Source organism: Harpia harpyja, chromosome 3 (assembly GCF_026419915.1).
Source record: "Harpia harpyja isolate bHarHar1 chromosome 3, bHarHar1 primary haplotype, whole genome shotgun sequence".
NCBI lineage: Eukaryota > Metazoa > Chordata > Aves > Accipitriformes > Accipitridae > Harpia > Harpia harpyja.
Window position 1 is genome coordinate 22,106,620 of NC_068942.1, and position 20,145 is coordinate 22,126,764.

General features: G+C 36.4%; 1 protein-coding gene across 2 annotated transcripts in view; it reads left to right on the top strand.

Moving 5' to 3' along the window:
- Positions 1 to 20,145, top strand: part of ME1 (malic enzyme 1) — a 191,920-nt gene that overhangs the window by 49,110 nt on the left and 122,665 nt on the right. For both annotated transcript variants that reach the window (XM_052781629.1, XM_052781630.1), the window contains exons 2-3: positions 664 to 797; positions 7,953 to 8,102. In XM_052781629.1, the coding sequence (XP_052637589.1) occupies positions 664 to 797; positions 7,953 to 8,102 (284 nt within the window). The remainder of the gene's footprint in view (positions 1 to 663; positions 798 to 7,952; positions 8,103 to 20,145) is intronic.

The following is a 20,145-nucleotide window of genomic DNA, read 5'->3' on the forward strand; positions in this document are numbered from 1 at the left end:
ACAGAACATACTAAATACTTTTAAATGTCTTTTCTGGATGCAATAAGGAAATCCAGTAAGTCTGTACAGATTTTCCTTACTGTAACTGAATGTGAATTTGAAAAACAAAATAAGTTTGCACTGAACTCGCTATGGCCATGTTTCTTTTGACTGACTTCACTAGGTGCTGGACCAAGCTCTTTGACTATAACATGATAGCGATGACTTTACTGTACCACAGAGTTCTTTTAAAAATTCACATGAACATCTGACATAACTAAGATCTTGAAAAACTTCCAGGTATTAAAAGCATAATGTTTACACTGAAAATGAACATTATCCATGCTTTGTGTTTAGAAGATAGCCAAAGAGATGAGTGAGTGAGAATATACTGCTGCTCTCTTCTTCAGCTGTAACTTAATAATTTTGCAGGTAATAGGCTTGCAGTGTCAGAAGACCTTAACTCATTCTGTGCTGGAATGGAGTCATCGTACCGTACAGGCCTGTTCTCTTATGACTCAATAAAAACTTCTTCCAAAATCATTGCATAATTGTTAATTCTGTTTAATATTAAATAGCTTTTCTGATGCTGACTTTACCTGTGCTATACTTTGCTGCAGAATTTTCTTAAAAGGAATATCTCTCATATATATGTATACATGTTTTTTATTTTTCTTTTTTCAGGGCATGGCTTTTACCTTGGAGGAGAGGCAACAGTTGAATATTCATGGATTATTGCCACCTTGCTTTGTTAGTCAAGATGCCCAGGTTTATAGTATTCTGAAGAATTTTGAAAGGCTGACATCTGACCTAGACAGGTAAAGCATAGCAATGAAACTTTATCCTAGTTATCAAAGCCTGAGCCCCTTATTTTTTTTATGGTAGTACAGATGAAATTTTGTGGGTGTTTTTCGAGCTGTGGTGGTTGATGATTGGGAATCATTAAGCTAAAGATATACTTCTGCTAGAATGCTTTCTTCAAAAAATCATCTCCTAATTTTCAATTGTAATATTCCAGTGCTGTTCACATGAACTTATTATTTAAATAACCAAATGATACAAAGGTCATCAGAAGCAAATGAATTCATGTGAAACTGAAAGTCAGTAATGTCTTTACATGCATATAGATACATATGCATTAAAACAAATATAAAATTTATAAAATATTATAAAATTAATATGTAATATAGTGTTGTTGTGTTTGGGGTTTTTTAAAGAAAAAAACTGGGGAGGCCTTTAAAAATTTATGAATACTCAAATGTTGTTGTTTTTTTTTTTTCTAAATGTGTCATATAGGCCCTAGAACAAAACACTATTCCTTTATTTTTCCCCCTGTGCCTCACTTTTCTCTGTTGTGGGTTGTCTTCTTATCTGTATGTAATACATGGCTTTTAGATACCTGTCTGTTGGTGGCAAGGCTTTTTTATAATTTAAGGTTGCCACAACCTTTTTTTTTTTTATGGAGGCAGAACATGAGTGAAGAGCTCATGAATGTGATATCTTTTCTAGGTTAACTACCCTCCAGTGCTCTCAGGGAGGGCATTATGAGTTATCACAGAGCAGTAGCTTCCCAAGCTAGAATGTTTTAGTCTGAGTCCCTGCTGTAGCAAAGCGTAAAATTTCTTGGAGACCCCTGCTTTAACCACTGACGTTACCATAGGAGAAAACTTTCTCTGTCCTTCCATCCCCATCTCCCCCTTAACTCTGCCTTGAAGTAGTCCCTTCGTGATACAGCTCGTTTTTTCCTATGTTTCAGGACATTTAAGACTTTAAGGCTGTTTCAATTGTTTGTTTCTATCTGAATTGCAGGGATTTCTATTCACCTGTAACTTAAAAGCAGGAAGAAAAAAGGCCTTTTACCCCATTGTTGTATGTGTTTCTTAACTAGCAAAGAACTTTTGCTCCTACTTCAGGTCATAGGAGAAAAGCACTTGTGTTTCTCAAAACATCACAGATTGAAAGTTACAGGTCTAGTGATGTGAAGTTCAGGAGGAGATAGCAGTATTTCCAAATCTTAATTCTTTATTTTTTTAGCAAAAAATTGTGGATATTTAAATGGCCCTTCACCAAAATGCAAAAATATCTGCAGGAAGGAAAAAAGAAAGGATCAGTTTTAAGTGACAGAGTATTAAAAGTTTGAATGCTGTGCCATTCAAACCAAAATAAACCACCATATACTGAAGTTTTGATCACAATGGGAATCATCAAATAAAAATAACTGTCTCCAAGTATTGTGGGAATACTTTGCAGAAAACTTGCTTTATCAAGTTAAATGAAAGAAAAGAAAAATCTGTCTTGGGTGGGGGTCGAGGAAAGGAACTTTTTTTTTGAAGTACACTTAATACACATGCGATAGACACATATAATAAACAAGTATAAATAAATATAGATATGTTTACAAATAAATGCAAATAAAAGGTTTTCCAGAAGATAATTTTTTTCCAAATCTGTCCCTGTTAAGCTTAATGTCTCTATATAATTAATTAAACAAAAAATTACTATAATTATTTCCCACCTATGAGTCTTCTTTTGCATTTTCTCTTTTCCAAATAAATAGTTGGGTAAGGAAGACATTTGTTTCCTGTCCCTGTGACCAGACATTCTTAAAACGGAAGTGCAAACATTACAATATTACATCGATGTGTCTTGAGCATAAGACTGTTATATACATGTTATATATGGGATTTTATACCATGAAGCCAGTTTTTAGTATAATGCCTTTTATAGTATAAAGGTTATATTGTACTGTGCAGCTTTGCAGTACAAATTTGTTGTTGTTAATAGGGTTTTAGTGATGTACTTCAGCTGAGAAAACTAGTAAGTCTTTGGTTCATAGAAATGACTTGAAATTATTAAAAGTTAGGCTTTTTTCTCACTAAAGGGATCGCTAGTCAAAATACTTCAGTTAAGAATTTAGTAATTAACATAAGAAAAAAATTTAAAAGCTATGTTTATTTCCCAATCTTATTCTGTGGCATGTGGCAGTGGTGTTTTCTCAACCATAACCTTTTTGGTCCAGGTATTTGTATCTTCTCCTTCCCCTTACACTCTGAATAAACAGTGTGGCTCCATTTATAATGGATGGGCTGGGCTGGAGTCTCCATCCTTGGAGATAATCAAAACCTGACTGAACATGGTCCTGGGCAACCTGCTCGAGTTGACTCTGCTTTGAGCAGGAGATTGGATGAGGCGTTCTCCAGAGGTCCCTTCCAACCTCAGCTAGTCTATGGTTTTGTAACGCAGGTCCATAGCAGTTAAGAAATAAGCTTTCAGGGGTAATCTTGGATCAATGCGAATTTGTGTAAATTAAATCAGGTTGGCTCTTGTGCATTTATATAATTTTAAGTGCTTAAGTCCTCCCCAAATGAAACTGCTTCTTTAAGAAATCATATTTGTATTCTGTGTGAACACTCAGCAGGCTTAAATTGACTATTCATGTCATGCTATGCTTTGATAAAAAAAAAATTTCCTCTTATATTAGTGGGGCATTATATTGCTGTGGTGTTTTCTCCAGTTTTTAGCAAAATAAAATCATTTGTGCGTTACATGTCCGGGTTTACGTTTAAGACCACTGATTGAAAGGCTTGGTAACATTTGCATGCAGAAGATACTTCCTTTGAAGACTGTCAACCATGCCATCTTGGGCTCCTTTGCAGAGATAAAACGCTTGTGTGGATTGAGTGTGCAAAATTTGCAGCTGTGTTTATAAGTCAAGTGTCTGACAATCTTATTGGAGTATGTCAATAGAGATCCGGCTCTGAGAACATGTGCATTACATGTGTGTGAGCTCAGTCTTTCAAGGCAATATGAGAACTCTGGTCTCCTGTACTTATACTTGTATCGAAGCATTTTGAAGGGAAGAGTGACTGGGATCCTACCACAGTTACTCCTTGAATACCTTCACTGACGGAGGGTGCCAGAAGACATTGTCTATTTTAACTGGAACTTGAAAGAAAAACTCAAGTGCTCCTTGTACAGGCAGGTGCTCAAGGACAACCTTGCATAAGAGCATGCAGCTATTGCCTTTTACTGAATGTGAACGTACTAATTCTAGAAAAAGAATGTTTCTTCCAGTATGCATCTGGCATAGTCTTCACTTGTACAAAAGATTAATTACAACCATTTGAATATTGCACAGGTAGAAGCTGTTAAGTACCTTAGACAGAAGGGTATTGTCTCATGAAACATTAAGTCTGTGTGTGACGGCATCCTACGCTGGCAGGACTGTAGCTTGCCCTGGTTTTGATTGGAAAGAGGGTGTGCATAAATTCATTAAGCTAAGTGCCATGGCAATGACAGGTTTTGGCATGGCTGAAACTCCTTTGCTGACTTGCAGCATGGAATTGCTGTGCTCTGAAATACCAAGAGTTCATACACAAAATGAATGTGAAACAGCAGCAAATACATTGCCCGGTATGCTTGGCAAAAAGGAAACCAATAACAGGAAATAATTCTATTCCTCTAACTTAACTTGGAAAGGCTGCAATGGATTCTGCAAGTAATTTAATTTTTTTTTTTCTCCCCTGTATGTTCTTAATTGTCTGTCTGCTTGCTCTATATTGACACTGAAATCGTTGCCCCTGACACAGCCACATCTTCTGTCTGGGCTTTTCTTTCTTCAAAGAGTCACACTGGTAAAATGTTATACCGGGTGTGTGAACATTAGAAGAGGTGCCATCAAATCACTTTTCCTGAGAATGCTGTGTTACTTTGTTTTTTTTTAAAGTTCTCTGTCTTTAATAGCATTTCTGTATAGATACTGATGATGCAAAGTAATGGAGCTAAGTATCTCACACGTGTTAAAAATAATAGTGTTTCCTCCCACTTTCCTTTATTTGCTCTCATGTTTTGCAAGATAAGAAGAGCAAACAAACTTTGGGTTTGGTTTTTTTTTTTTACCATTGCATTTTGCCTTGTAAAATGCATACCAGTGATAGTAGGGCCAGTTATTCTAAGAAATGATCGGTAATTTTCTGGTAGTTAGATCAGATTGGGGTTTTGCATGATACTTGGTTTATATCCTTTTGTTGCTACTGTATTTCATTTTCTTTGTAATAGCAGACTAGCATGAAAAGTTCTTAGGTGAAATAAAGGCAAGGGGGAAAAGTGACATACTGAAATTTGAATGCTTGGCAATCCCTTCTGTTTTACTTGCCAGGCCTTGTTTTCATCCTCTGAAATTCTTCCTTGAAATCTTCATTCAAGATTCCTTGTCTGAGGACAGATAATATTTTTCGCCCTTTTTATAGCACAAATGATTGTTCTCAGTGTTTTATTGCTTGTTTTCACTATGTTTTCAATTAAATGTGGGCTTCAGTAAAAGATTCCATTAAATACTACAATTTAAATATATCTTTTTTTAAAACACAATGCTGAAAACCACTTCATGCTTTTAGTTGTGTAGATTACTTGAATGTTGCTAAAAGATGCATACTTGTTGTCTAATGCATTATAACCAACACCACATTGAGGATGAAGCATTTTTGCTTTTCCCCTCAAGAAAGAAATTTTGAGAAAGTTGATACCCCTAAGCAAGTTACTGTGTTGAAAAAGAAGAGGTATTTTATTCCTGCCACTAAAAAGTAGCCTTCTGATCAAAACTGCACTTCTCTAGAAATATTTTTCACTTTATAATAATATTTCTTATGCTTATATGGATATGGCCAAGTATGTAATATTTGAAAATTTGATTATAAGTAGTATGCAGTTATTATCTTTGCAATTTCTTTAGCATATCCTGAATATAAAAATGGCATGATAAATGCAAACAAGAAAATAAACCCCCAATTTAATGCTATAGGACAGTAAAAATGAAATGGAGAGTTTAGCAAATAGTTTTTTGCTTTGAAGTCCTGGAGGAAGCCTTTTGCTAAACTTTTAATTTCATTTGCAAAAGATTTCTTTTACAAGATCTGAGTAATAAGAAAGGATGATGAAAAGGTATTTTACAGTCTTAAGCAGCCATACCTAATTTTAAATGAAAGTGGTAAAAAGAAAAAAAATATACTGGCAACTGCTTCTAAACATAGTGATGTAGCCTGCATGAATGCTTGCAGTCTCTGGTATAGAGCAGGCCAAAGTATGCATGGTATTCTCTAACATCACTTTCAAGATCCTCTGGAAACAAAATGAATGTCTTCAAATGTTTTCACAACTATATGTGAATGAGCTTGTATTTCAAGGTAAATGTTGGGATAATCATCCTCAGGAGAAAGGTTGTAGTAAAGAAAATGCTCCAAGAATTCAAGGACATGGAAAGATATGCTATATCATAATGCAATACTGGGAAAATGAAAGGTTAGTAGGGAAATGTAATAATATGTAAGAAAATTAGTATGTATCTGTATTTGTAGCTAAGAACTACAAGTGCAGGATATAATTTAACCTTGGAGAACATTCAAAACTAATGTGTATGATGGAAGGTGGCTCAGGATGTCTCATGGTGATGGTATTCAGAGTACATCTTCAACTCTTTGGTTTCTACATCTTTATCTCTTCAGGGTCTGCAGTACCCTTAGTGACACAAGGGGAGGGACACTGTTTTGCCTCACTTCTGTCACCTCATTACAGTCACCAGCTGCCACACTGGCTGCACTAGCCTTGCTTATAGTGCTTGTTAAAGGTTTACAGAGCAGATTGCAAAAGCAATACTATATACAGGGATATACAAGTTAAGCTTGAACGAAACAAATGCAGGTTTACTGAACTGTTCTTTGTAAGGTAGTTACCAGACTATATCTGTGTCTTCCTAAAGTATGAATTAGATTTTATTGGTGCATGTATGCTGAAGGAACGTTAATGTGAATAATATTTAAGCACATGAACCTCCAGGCTTTTGGAATGAATGTGCTGTATACATTTCCTCAACACTTGTGTAATAAAATGATGGGCATATTAAACTTTTTGAGTATAAGTAAGTAGTAATCCGTTGTAAATTAAAAAAAAAAAAACCAAACCTACATAAATTGTATACCTAAATTAAGTTAAAGTTTTTATGTAAGCCTATTGGTATTGAAGACTGCTTAATTTTTAAAGTAATACTTAACCTTACTAAAACTAATGAATAGAGAGTTGAGGTTTAGGATCATCAAATTCCTAAATATTAAGGGTTCACTTAGTGACCAGAGTCATACCTCTGTGAACTAGTATAACTTGAATTCACTCATAGACTCATATAATCTGTCATACTCAGCATTGAAATTTGGCTTCCTGGTTGGGATCTTGGAGCTTTAGTGTATTTATTCAATATTAAAGCGATGGTAGTCAAAACCAGATCAAGCTAAGCATGAACTTTTTTTCACTCTCATTTCTCTGATTTTTTTCTTTCTCATTGGTTTTCTTTTTAAACAAGTATAAAACTTATTCAAATGCAATCAAAAATTTATTTCCATTAGGAGATAAAACATTGCAGATTTCTTACAAACACAGATTTCAGGGATGAAAGGCCATATGTGTATGCTTTGTTTTTGAAAGCTTTGTCCTACAGTATTCAGGTGAAGTATTTATTTGAAGTATGAGTCTGGATTTAAGAGAAATTTCTATTGAGGCAAGAGCAGAAAAAGCTAACATTTTTAGTTTCATTTCCTTGGGCAAGAGAGTAAGCTTGTTTAAGTTCTATTTAATGATGGTCTCATTTCAAGTGGAACAACTGATATGTATGGATTAGGTTCTGACAAACCAAAAACTCAATTGCAGCATAGTGTTTTATACCTGAGAGGGATTAGCTTCCTGAGTATGTAGAGGTTGTCAACTTCGTGATGGTTTCAGCTTCTCTCTTTCTCAACCAGTTTGTTATCCTTTGTGTCTGAACCATTTGTGCTGTTAAGACATGGAGGAATTTAAATACTCTCAACAAGAAAGAGGCTGTTATAGAACAAACATAGCTTTACTTAATTATCTAAACACCTTTGTATTTCTAAATTTACTTTATATGTTCACTTGATGTCTGTCTAATTATATGCAATTCTCCACAGATATATTCTACTAATGAGTCTTCAGGATCGAAATGAAAAGCTTTTCTATAAAGTGCTGACTTCTGACATTGAAAGGTTCATGCCTATTGTTTATACTCCCACTGTGGGACTGGCTTGCCAACAATATGGTTTAGCATTTCGGAGGCCAAGGTATGTAAGTTTATACTTCAATAAAAGTAATTGTATCTTATTTTCCTCTTGGCAGATTTCTGCAGAGGATTTCTAACATAGCTGAATGTAAGCCAAAACTGCAATAATTGAGATAATTCAAACTACACTTTTGGTCTACATTAAACAATAATTTGTATTGCATTAAGAGGGCAAATCGTTGTTTTAATTGCATTAAAACGTGTGCATTTTTAATCTCATTAACTGACTTTTTTGGAATCCTAGCTGCATGTTACAAGACAGAGAAGAATGGATCCTTAGTCTTAGATTTGTCTTAGCAACCTGAAGAGTATAGACTTTTACCTATATAAATATTTATATTATAGGTATTTTATACATACATATATAAGAATAATATGTATACAAACTAAGGATGCAATATATATGTTTCTACAGACATCTTAAAAATAATCAATAATCATCAAAGCGCCAGTCTCACTGGTTAATAATTTGTTGTTTCATGGGTTGGTTACTGGACTGCTTTTATTCTGTAGACAGCATCTGTATTTATAGAGTGATGAGGAAGTGGTATGGAAGAAGGATAGATGCTTCTGTTTCACTCTGCCCCTTGAACATCAGTCCACAGAGTTTGAGATTTATGGTGGTTGCTGTTTGAGAGCCTTGTGTATACCAGTGCCTTCAAGTGCAAACTGGAACAACACTTTGGAGCCTTCTGTACAATTTTCTGGCAAAGGAAGAGATAAATGAGCTGTATGTGCATAGCTCTGTTAACAGAAATAGTTTGTTTTACAGTCAAAGCATTGATCAAAAATAAGAAGCTTGCAAGATTAAAGGGAACAAACGAGTGCTCACAAATTCTTCAGCAGGAGGTATTTGAGGGAGAAGACTTATGGCTTCAAGGTTTTGTTGTTAATGTAAAAATCATTTTGGCCTTGTGACTGACAGAATGAGTCAGGACCATCTGGCCAACTGCAGAAAACAAGAATTCCCACTTCTATACACGTTAAAAAGTTCAAAAAGACCTCAAGAATGCTTACTTAAACCTGTTTAACGATCTGTGGCTTTTAGGTGCCTCCCCTAGCAAGAGAAGTTATCTCCTTTTTTCCCCTCAGTGTTTACCACCATGGTGATTTTATTGGCCTTCTAGGAAGTGCTAAATGTGCCTGGAAATTAAGTCTTCGCCTAAGCTGGTCTCATTGCCCCTTGTTTTGATATCCACTGCTGTATAAGATATTGCACAAGGAGCACCTCTGCCCGTGCATGTACTTAACACTTTCTCCCCAGACCTGCAGAGCATCTGTGGAGGAAAAAACCTTGTTAAATTAGACAACTTTTCAGCTGAGTGTCAGTCTGCAACTGGTGAAACATAGCTTGCAACAGCAGGCCACTTTAGAGATTTTCAGACTCCTGAACTCCTTTATTCAGTCCGATCCTAAGCATACTCAAGACACAAGGAAAAAACTGATTTGGGATTTAAGGCAGGGAGAAGAAACGTTTCAACTTTTTGCCCCCCCCCTTTTTTTTTTTTTTATTATTTAGTGGAACTTTTATCTGCAGAGGACTTAGAAAGTTGCCCTAAATCTTTCTCCTTTAGATATTAAGACTAAAATCCTAGTTCACATTGCTCTGTCACTAATAAATTTATGGATCTGTATAGTTAACTTGAAACAAATTACACTATAGACATGCAGTTAGCACAGACATACTGGGAAACAAGGACTTCTGAGTTCTCCGCTCTGCGACTAAGCCACTCTTTAGCCTCTCCTGTAATGAGAATTGAGTAGACTTTAAAACTTTATGGATTTGTTTGAATCATTAATGTATGTCATCACAAGCTTACATTTTATTTTCCTTGTAGTTTCAAATATGATATAAAAAGCATTCAAAAGCAAGGCATAATGACAGTAATACATACATTGTGCAGGCTTTGGAATAGCAAGCTGAACTTCCTCAACTCAGCAAATGAGTGCAATATAAAACTACCAGTGCATATAAATAACATTGTATTAACTTTCTGTGTTCCCTGTGGATTTTCCTCTGTTCTACTTTAAAAAGCTTGTTATTCTGGCACATGGAGAGTGAACTTCCATTCTGATGATCTATTTAGCTATTCTGAACAGTGACAGTGATGATCCAAGTGCTCATTGAGCATCCTCATATTTGTATGTTCTTAAAAGTATGATTTTATTTACCAATATTGGAATGAAGTCTGATTTTCTTCTTCCAAAAAAGTGTTAATTTCCTTATTGAAAATGAGCAAATTCAAGGCAGATTATGCTACTTAGATAACTTCTTTCCCTTATCATTTAACTTAAAAAATGTATAGCTTTATAGGACATTCCATAATTTGGTATTTCACACTGTGTTTTTCACTGCAGTTGAGCTGCTAATGAATGAATGATCTTTGAAACAATATTAAATTGTTTGAACTGATGTGTCTTTTGGTATTCAGTTGTTGTGTTCTTGAGCTACTGAAGTCAGCCGTGGCTATATTCATCTGTCTGCTGCTTCCCCAACTATGTGTGCTTTATATACGTGACTGACTGTCTGGGGAGACATATAAGATACTTACAAAAGTCTGGTTTATTTCTAGTCCTGCTGAATTGTCTCACTACTTTCAAATAAGTGTTTTAATGACTCATTTAAGTAAAGATGGCTGAAGAACATGTACAATCTTCTTCTGCCTCATAAGGATCTCATAAATATTTTTATTTCTTAAGAACAAAATATCATCTGCCAAGTCGGATGTTTACTCTTCCCTGTAAAATTCCCAACTGTTATGTTCACATTATCTCACTACCTGCTGTCATTTCCACACCACCCAGCTGGTGCCAGTCTTCATTAGAGGTCTCAGAGGAAAGGACTGTAGTTTCCCCTTTGACAGACTCTTTTCTGCTTGAGAAATACCTATACTTTGTGATCTTCCACTGTGCTCTGTTACAGAGATCTATTTTCTTTCTAAGAACCTTTTCTAAATTATTCCAAAACTAGCTGTGCAAAGCAATCAATTTCACTTGGTTTGAAATTATATTCTAGACTGTGACTCATTTAGCATTAAGCGTTATATACCAGCGTCCTTCATAAATGGCACCCTCCGTGAGCTGAACTCATAGGGAAGAAAAAATAAACGTTTAATTTAACATACAGAAGGAGAAAAGGAGTAAAAGACATAAAATTTAGTCCAGTCTATACATTCTCATGGTTTTTATTACTTGATATTTTTCGGTTGTTACAGTTCAGGAAAAAGGTATGATCTTATCATACCTTAAAAAAAAAAAGGTCTTATCTGTAACAACTGTGTGTATCTGGTTTATGCTGACTCTCATCTAAATGCTGTCTTTACTGATAAATGAATGTTTTTCTTTTAGAATGTTTTTCATTTCAGAATATTTTTATTACTGTCTCTTCCCACAGTTCAGAAAATGTTTGATATTTCACAGTTAAACAAAGATCCTAATAGAAACAGACTTGTTTATATAGGTAAATAAGTTAAAAATTACCCAATTACTACAGATCATATTTATCACACTGGAAGTTGCAAGGCAGTGTCTTATTATTCAGTTTAAATCTATAAGGTTTTTTTTTATATTCAGTTATTTCTTTATGTTGTGAAGTGAGTTTGAAGCCTCTGGCTTACAAGTATGTCTTCAGGCAAGGAATAATGGAAACTAATTTAGAGTTAAAAAAATAGGTGTCTCATGGGATCATTAAATGAGATCATCTTCTGTGACTCACATGTTTTTAGAAGACTATATGGGCTCACATGACGTGCTTACAGTTATAGAAGGACACTGTGGTTCAGGCGAGATGTTTTTCATCCTGAAACAGTATTTTGCAATTATAGAATAAACATTCATGGCTGTCCAGCTGACTGTCTGCTTAACCAACATTTCTCAAGAGAACCAGCTGCAAAGTACCTTGACTCACTGGTTTGAAGCTCATCTGGATAATTGACATTTGTTTGTAAAATCCAAACTCAACTCAAGATTGCGTTACTTTCTCTGAAGATTCAGCTTAAAATCCACCCGTTTCATGAATAAGAGCCTTATTCTAGAAATAAACAGTACAGATTGAATAGCAGATCTGTAACACGCACCTACCTACACCACATAGTTACAGAAACATAATTTAGAAGACCAGTCTCTCTGGTCTTCCTCACAACCATTGAGGAGGGTGAAGGAAGAAAGAGGCTTCTCAAGGGGATAGATCAGAGAAGGAGTTTGGACTTGTATAGATAAAAGCTTTAAAGGCTTATGCTGGGAACGTAATGGAGTTGTGGTTTTATTGCAGTGAACATGCTGTCATTAGGAGCATTATCTCAGAATCTCTACTAGGTCACTTTTTGGTGCAGAGTTTCTATCCATCATTTAAAAATAAATTCCTAAAGTAAAAAATTCTTCAGTTGCACAGAGCGTGTACATACATATGACAACTTTTGCTGACTTACCAAGAAACAATCTATTTCTATAAACGGATTTCTGAAATATAACTGTTCTTTCAGTTGCTTTATTCATCCAAAAAGAATAAATATGGGAAAGCTCAATGGAAATTTCCTCTAAGAATCCAGAATCAACTTTTTACATCGTATAGAGAACACCCAGGAGTTTAAGGTTCTTGTGTAAACTCAGCATTCAGAGAGGGGAGGAAAAATTGCCAAGTATTGCTATGCTGAAGACTTTGGATGTTGTTAAAATGTTAGGAGACTGTTTATGTATTTCCATTCCTAGAAGGAAAAGCCATTTCAAACAGAATACGATCAGAGCAAGCCCTGGTAACTATTTCAGCCACACAGGCATGGCAAAGTTCCTCTGAAATAACTTCCCAATGCAGTCACACGCTGTCAAGCTGACTAGGAACCATTTTTAAAGCAGCTATATTGAATCTGATGCTGCATATTGAAGATACAGATGCAGTCTCTTAAAAGGCAAAGTATGTCAGCCTTCGCTTTGAAGTTATTTTTCTTTTTTCTTTTTTTTTTTACATATAGAAGCAGATCTTGTTCAGCAAACCGTTCTCACAGAAGTTTTCTGCAATAATTCTTTCAACTTTTTTTTTCTTGTTTTCCTTCCTCACAAATGACTAGACATAGCATATCTAGAGGTCTCTTATTCACCCCAAGTCTAAGCAATATTACATTTTTAATTGACTTTTAATAAGTATTTTAAAAATGTCTTTGGTTTAGCTCTTTTAATATTCTTAGAGAGCACTTGGAATGTTATTAACAGTCTTTAGTACCAACTTTTCAGAAGACAATTTATCATATTAAGTACTCAGTTTGCAGGTGCTGATATTATACCAGATTGCCTCCTCATTGAAGTGCGTGACTGACTCGGCGCATACAAATTTGAGATCAGTTCCTTTCCTTGTATTCCTCAAAGGGAATGTATTTATTTACATATATTGTATGTATTTCCATTTACAGTGGTTCAGATGCACTGTATTGAATGCAAGTGCTGCAAGTGTGAGTTCTTTTTTGTTGACATAGTAATGTTTACATATTGAGATTGTCAGCTGCAAGATAGCATCACTTCTATATAAAGAAATTGAATTAGAGAATAGGGAAATATTTACTTCCTGTGACAGAACTTATAAAATGTTAGACCTTGGTGGCAGAAGTTGCAGTCTGTTTGCCAGCACAAGGTTGATCCTGTAGTACATTTCATAATTTTTTTTTTGTGGTTTTTAATGAGGCTTTCATTGGAGTCTGGATTTTTCTTTTTCTTAATTTCATTGGATGCCTTTGACATCCAAGTCTCTTCAGAAACCAGATTTGGCTTACAGGAGGCCAAAATCTTGTCACGTACTCCTGGATCACATGAGCCACGAAAGTTCAGTTCCTGGTGCTTCTTTGTGACTGTCTGTCTCACCCTCAGATACATGGTATTTTCTTGATTGAGACCAGAAGGTCTGGATTCATTTGACCTAACTTCTTCACCAGTATAACTGCCCCCTTAGATTTTTTTTTTTTTTTCAGCACATCTAGATGTTTTTTCCCAGACAAAACAGATATATATATTTTTAGAGACTTTATTGATCTGATTGTTACTACGGATAATTATCTTAGTATCTTCATTTAGTTAAAACTGATTATTGTGCAACATAATTATATTAAAAGATACAATAAAGCAATAGTTTCAGAGTTATTTTTCCTAGTATTATTTCTCTGAAAACTATGCAGAATTTTCATCTGGAAGTGAAAAAAAGAAAGTGTGGGGGTTTTTTAAGCAATCTCTTGTAATGGCTTGATTGTTAGGGCAGTCTCTGAAATCAAAACATGTTGCAATAAAGACATAAAATAAAGCAAAATGCTTCTTTGAAAGTAGCCTGTTGGAGTTCCATTCTCCAACAGGCACTGGTGTGTGTTGTGTGTATTAACAACCTGGCTCAGGTGGCAAGTTACTCTGTAACGTTACGACAGAGAATTAGCATAGCTGTACCATTTCTTCTAATTTTAGACGATCTTTCTCTTATTGACTTCAAAAGCCTGGCAATGATGGCAGTTGCAGCCCCTCATGAAGCACTTTTGAAATATATGTTGGTTTGTCATTTTCGCTTTTGTCTCTTGTGAAGATGACAATGGTTGACGCTTTCCAGGCAGCTTTTCGTCTTGTTTTTTGTATAGCCTTTTCATTGAATTCAAACACCATGACATGTCATGACACCCAGTAATTCTACTCTTTGGCATGATTCTGATCTGCTCTGTTACCTTCATCAAGCTAAAACTTAGCTTAGCATGCTGTTGCTTCCTCAGTTTGAAAGTAATGCTGATTGATTGATAGATTCTCCTAGCATAATTTTGCCCTGCTCTGAAAAGTTGGAAAAGGAGAATTGGCACAGCATGAGAGTGTTGAATTCCTCTCTTCTCCTAGACTGTCTTCTAGAAACACACTACGCTGAATTGTGCCCAAGGTGTATTCAACTTGGTCTGTCAGCAGCCAGTAATGCTGCTGCAGGGGAAGGTGTGAGAATCTTGCATAGAAGGTGTTCGTTGGCCTCATTTTGGTCTTAAGAGTGCTCTGTAAATGTTAAGCTAATTTCTCATTCTAAGAAATAGATGAATGAAAATAAGTTATATCTTGATTTTTGAAAACATTAGGATATTCTTTAGGTTATGTGTATGTAGTTATTTGGTTTCTCTTGAACTGTGTTAAATTCATGGCTTTTGGTAATATTTTGACAATAGGTTCACCATTTAGTTATAGTGTGAATTTTTCTCTTTTTATTAAACTTGCACCTTAGAATAAAATAATGAATGATTAGCCTGTGCTAAACTGAGAATGTGTAGTCCTGACCTAGCATTATGAAATATAATGTCCTCCATGTGATGTTATTTTTTGTATGTACTTGGTGCTTGCATGTAGGTATTACCTACAGCATTACTGGAAGGGGACAGAAGTCATGCTTTGAGCTATTCTTTCATTTAGTCTTGTCTGACTTGGGGCTTTACCTATTATTAGCCTCTTCCTACTCTCATGAGCTGCGTACGTGATTTCTTATGCAGGTAATCTTCTAGGGGTTTTCATCATGGTCATAAAAGCTTTGTCCTGAAACACATCACAAGCATGGAACTTCTGGCTTTCAGACCTAAGTCAACTCTTGATGGTGCATTGCTGGTTTTTTTCTGGAGGGAGTACATTTGGGCTGTGAGCAGGAGGAAATGAGGCCATCCCTACTCAAAACATGACTCTCAAAATGCTTGGCAGCAGTCCATGTTTGGTCATTTTCTTCCCCCTCTTAGCCCAGTCTTCTGAGGAAGACAGCTAGCAAGCCTCAGGGCTCTTCTGGAGACATCCTTGGTGTTTTCTGTGCAAGAGTGCCAAAATTAAAGTACTGGCAATGCCTGTCTCTCTGTTTCCTTGTCCATTTCCTTCACACAGTCCTGGATATTTCCAGGGCATCCCTGTCCTCATTTGGTTGGTACTGTTGTTTTTACACATTTCCACTATCTCTTGTGTGAGGTTAGAACAGAAAGTTCTCCCTCCTCCATAAATTTAGAGGACTCAAATTTATCTTTTCAAGGGCATCTGCACTCTGAGCCAATGGGAACTTAACTTCTATGGTTTTTGGCGTATTACGATGATTATCTTCCTCACTGTGCATCCTACTGAGAGAGTCCTCTGAAACAGAGATGTTTCTTACTCATGCTTTTCACTACACGGGAAGGACAGTTTGTGTGACAGTTACTAATGCAGTGCTTATTAGACCCTTCTTGTTTGGTTTGTTAAAACAGTCATCTTGTGGATCTACATGCAGAAGACTGGACAGAAAGTACATGATACCAAGTTAAATGTCTTTACTCTGACTAATCTTTTCTCTCTAGTGCCAATACCACAGAAAAGGTAGGCTATATCCTTTTCAACAAATAAACTATATAATTATGTTTTTGAAATAGCAATATTCTTTTGGCAAGTTATAGTTTCATATCAATAATTAGGACTTGTACCGATGTATAACCACGTTACTTTTCAATGTCTTCCATTTTCCTGAATTTTTAGAGAGATTTTGACTCTACGCCAGCCCACAATACTGCCTTCTGGTTACAAACTTCCAGATTGCCTGAAGTAGTACATTCCTTAATGAAATGTACTTTAAGGGTAGAGATTTTATTTAGTTTTCACACCTTGACTTGGCCAAAGACTTCTGAGCGACACTAAAGTATCAGGTAATAGAGTACGGGAGAGGTCTACTCATTGGCTCTGTCCTGTCCTATTGAAGCAATATTTATCTACCAAAATTTTCCCCTCACAAAAGAGCATCTGTCAACCTGCCAGATTTATACAGCTCCCTGTCAACATCATTTGGCCCCCAAAGCAAACCTTTTAAGAGTCACTTGCTTCAATAAGAGAGCCATAACTTTCCAAAGTTCAACACCTTTGCAAGGACAGACTGTGAAATCCCACCAATGTCTGCAAATGGATGTTACTTCATCTTTATCTCTTGTGCAAAATGATAGATATAGTTGCCTCCCTTCTGGCTTGGGGGCCTTGGATGGCCCTGAAGTTGTGGCCTGCAGTTCACAATAGTTTGCATATTACATCCATTCCAGTGGACTGGAATTCTGCACCATCCTAGCACTCATTTAGGACAACACAGACAAGTGACAGGTTGTGCCACCTGAACAGACACGATGGTCCAAGATTTTTTCAGGTGTCTGATCAGCCTTTGGAACAGGAACTTGAATTTTCAGATTCTCTTATCCAGAGAGTGTGAATTCCTTTGTGAATGATCCTAGTAATGTCAGATCCTCTAAGACAGTGCTCAAAATAAAGTGAGACACAGCACTGATGCTGGTGGCTCCAGCATAAAGCAGGTGATAATTTTGGTTTTAAGATCTGAATCCATTGTCTTGGAGATTTGAACTTTTTTGCAATTAGTGATCTTCAGTGTATTGATGTCAGCTTCGCACCAAAGTGTCTCAAACTCTCATCGTTTGGAGTGGCTTTCAGGGAAAGAACATTCATTTTAATCTTTAGGAGCATGCTTATTAATAATAAATATGTTTCTGCCATCAGTCTCAGTTGCCCTATATTTTGCTCCAGGGCTCTGGCCACCACATCGTTGCCTGTGACATATACGCTGGTTTACTCTAGGCTTCCCTCTAGAGCAATGCAACTGATTTGCTGTAGGAGGTGAGGTACATCTTTCAGTGCAGCCCAATACAGCCAGAAACTGTAAAGTTAGAAATTACTTTATCTGTGGAGAGTAAATGGTCTGGGTTTTGGTGAAAAGAGGTTAGGTAGGAACGGAGGAGAAGCTACAGCTTATTTATTGAGGCTGTTGTGCACACCTTCAGTGTCAGGCATGCTTTTAGACTAACAATAAAAGGTCCTTTTAGAAGACAATATCACAATTATCTTGTGGCGTGCTGAGACATCCAAGGGACTCTCAAAGAGGGTGACAACAATTGCATGGATGCAGTGAAGTAGTTAAAATGAAATCACTTTCTATCAGTAAGTGTTGTTCACCGCAAAACTGGAGGCAGCTGATGGTTCTCAAGCAGCAGCTGTGACTTCTTTGCTGAGTGTTTTTCTTCCAGATACCGGTGCTAATGGCTATTTAACCTTTAAGTTGAACTTGCTGTTGCTGAGGAGTTAGTGTTGTTTGCATTTTGGATGGTAGCCCTTCAGTTTTTATACAAGTGCCTATTCTGAAACCCTCCCAGAGGAGGTGGCACTCCCCTAGGGCAAGCACTGCAGGGATTGCTTAGTAGGGTGCATTTCCATACGGAGGAGCACTTCAAGGAAGAAGACCTGCTGCTTTTCTGTAGCTGTTAGCTGTTACCTGTTCTTGGAGATGTGAAGTGTGTGCACTCACAGGCTGTCCTCTCGCCCTTCTGTGTGCTATTCAAACTTGCAATTCATTGCTTGGGAAGTACTAAGAAAAAAGTATATGTTTCTTTCTCCCATCCTAGGGCTATGCTGTGGAAGGGTATGGGCTTACTTCCAGATATCAATAGGATAAAAAAGAAATCGTATTACTGCATGTGCTTACAAACAGGTATCACCAGCAGTAGGCACATATACGTTGGCAACATGAGTGTATAGCAAAGAACTGTTAGAGGTGACTGATAAACATTTAGTGTTGGGTTTGTTTTGAATATTAAGATCTTCTTAGAGATAGAGGAATCCTACTCTCTCCTTCTTTGCAGAGAGTTTTTTCCAAGTTCGCAGTAATTCCCATTGCTGTCTCCTGATATTACAAAATGAGGTACCAGTAGTATTTCAGATGAGACTCCAGTGACTTAGAAAAATTACAATGCTTTATTAGCTAATTCTGTATATATCCCAGCCTATGCCCAGAGGATGTTTTCCTTTAGGAGTGTGCTTACGGTGGAATTTCTCCAGCTCTTGTTTTCTGTACATTTGTTGCACGTCCTTCAGCACCACCCAAATCCCCTGCTTACACATTCAGCAGCTTCTCTGTTCAAAAGATTCTCATTACTCAGCAGTCCAACATTGTCTCATTGTTGCACTTCCAATACAAGATATAGTAGCTTTTTAAAAAAAATCAGTTATTCCTGTAACTGTATTTGATGAAGTCCAAAAGAAGAAGGAAAAACCCCAGTGAAATCACTCTTAACTTTGCAGTAGCTTGGATATTCTAACATCATAGGTTTCTGTCTCTGTCTAGAAGCTTTCTAAATAGATAAGGTAAATAGGTCTTAAAATGGAAAATTGAAAGCGAAGAGAATGCGTACAGATTTTCAGCCTTTAAGACCATAACAATGGGATGATTGTGTGTTTTAATATATCTTGTGTTTCTCGTTATTTATGGCTAAATGCTTTTAGTCTGGGAGATTTTTACACACGGCTTTTGAGACAGCCATATGCCGCTGCTGATACAAGGCTTCTGAAAAAGGCAGGAGTCAAAAGTTTTGGGATAGAAATGAACCCTTTTATTTCTTGCATGGCATTTTCATCCTTTTTAGCAAAGTTTTATAGCTTTATACAGCTGTTTTCTTATGTGCGCTGTTCAATAAAAAGTGTCAGCAGTGTAAATTATAATAAACCTAAAACAAACATAAAAAGACCAGGTCATAATAACTTTCCCAAATCTATCCCAAAGAGTAGCATTAACATAGTGTAATTTGCAGTCGAGTGGGGAAAGGTTAGTGAGGCCTCTGTCATCCTGACCACTGCTCTCTGAGTTAAGTGGTGGCATTGCAAGTCAGTTCTGCTTTGTATAAGGACCTTCTTCTTCTAATGAGTATTAAGTGATTAAACCACATGAAGGAAAACCAATATTTTTTAGAAAACTGCTGTAAGTGTACAAGAGACTGCTGAGAGCATAGATCAAATAGACGAAACGTTAAGAATGCATACAAACCAAACAAAGCAAGTAATTCTTGTGAGAAAAGCAAGGACTTCTAGCCAGAGGCAGGCATTGATAGGGAAGGCATAAATCAATTGGCAGAAAGAAGGGATGGACTCCAGAGAGCCATTTACTGAGAAATATAAAAAAAGGAAAGTAAGCTTCAGTTTGTGCTGAATGAGAACCTATGCCTTTGGCACAAAGATGGTCAAAAGCCAGTTCTCATTTTTGCCTCTCTGTTCCGAAAGCAGCT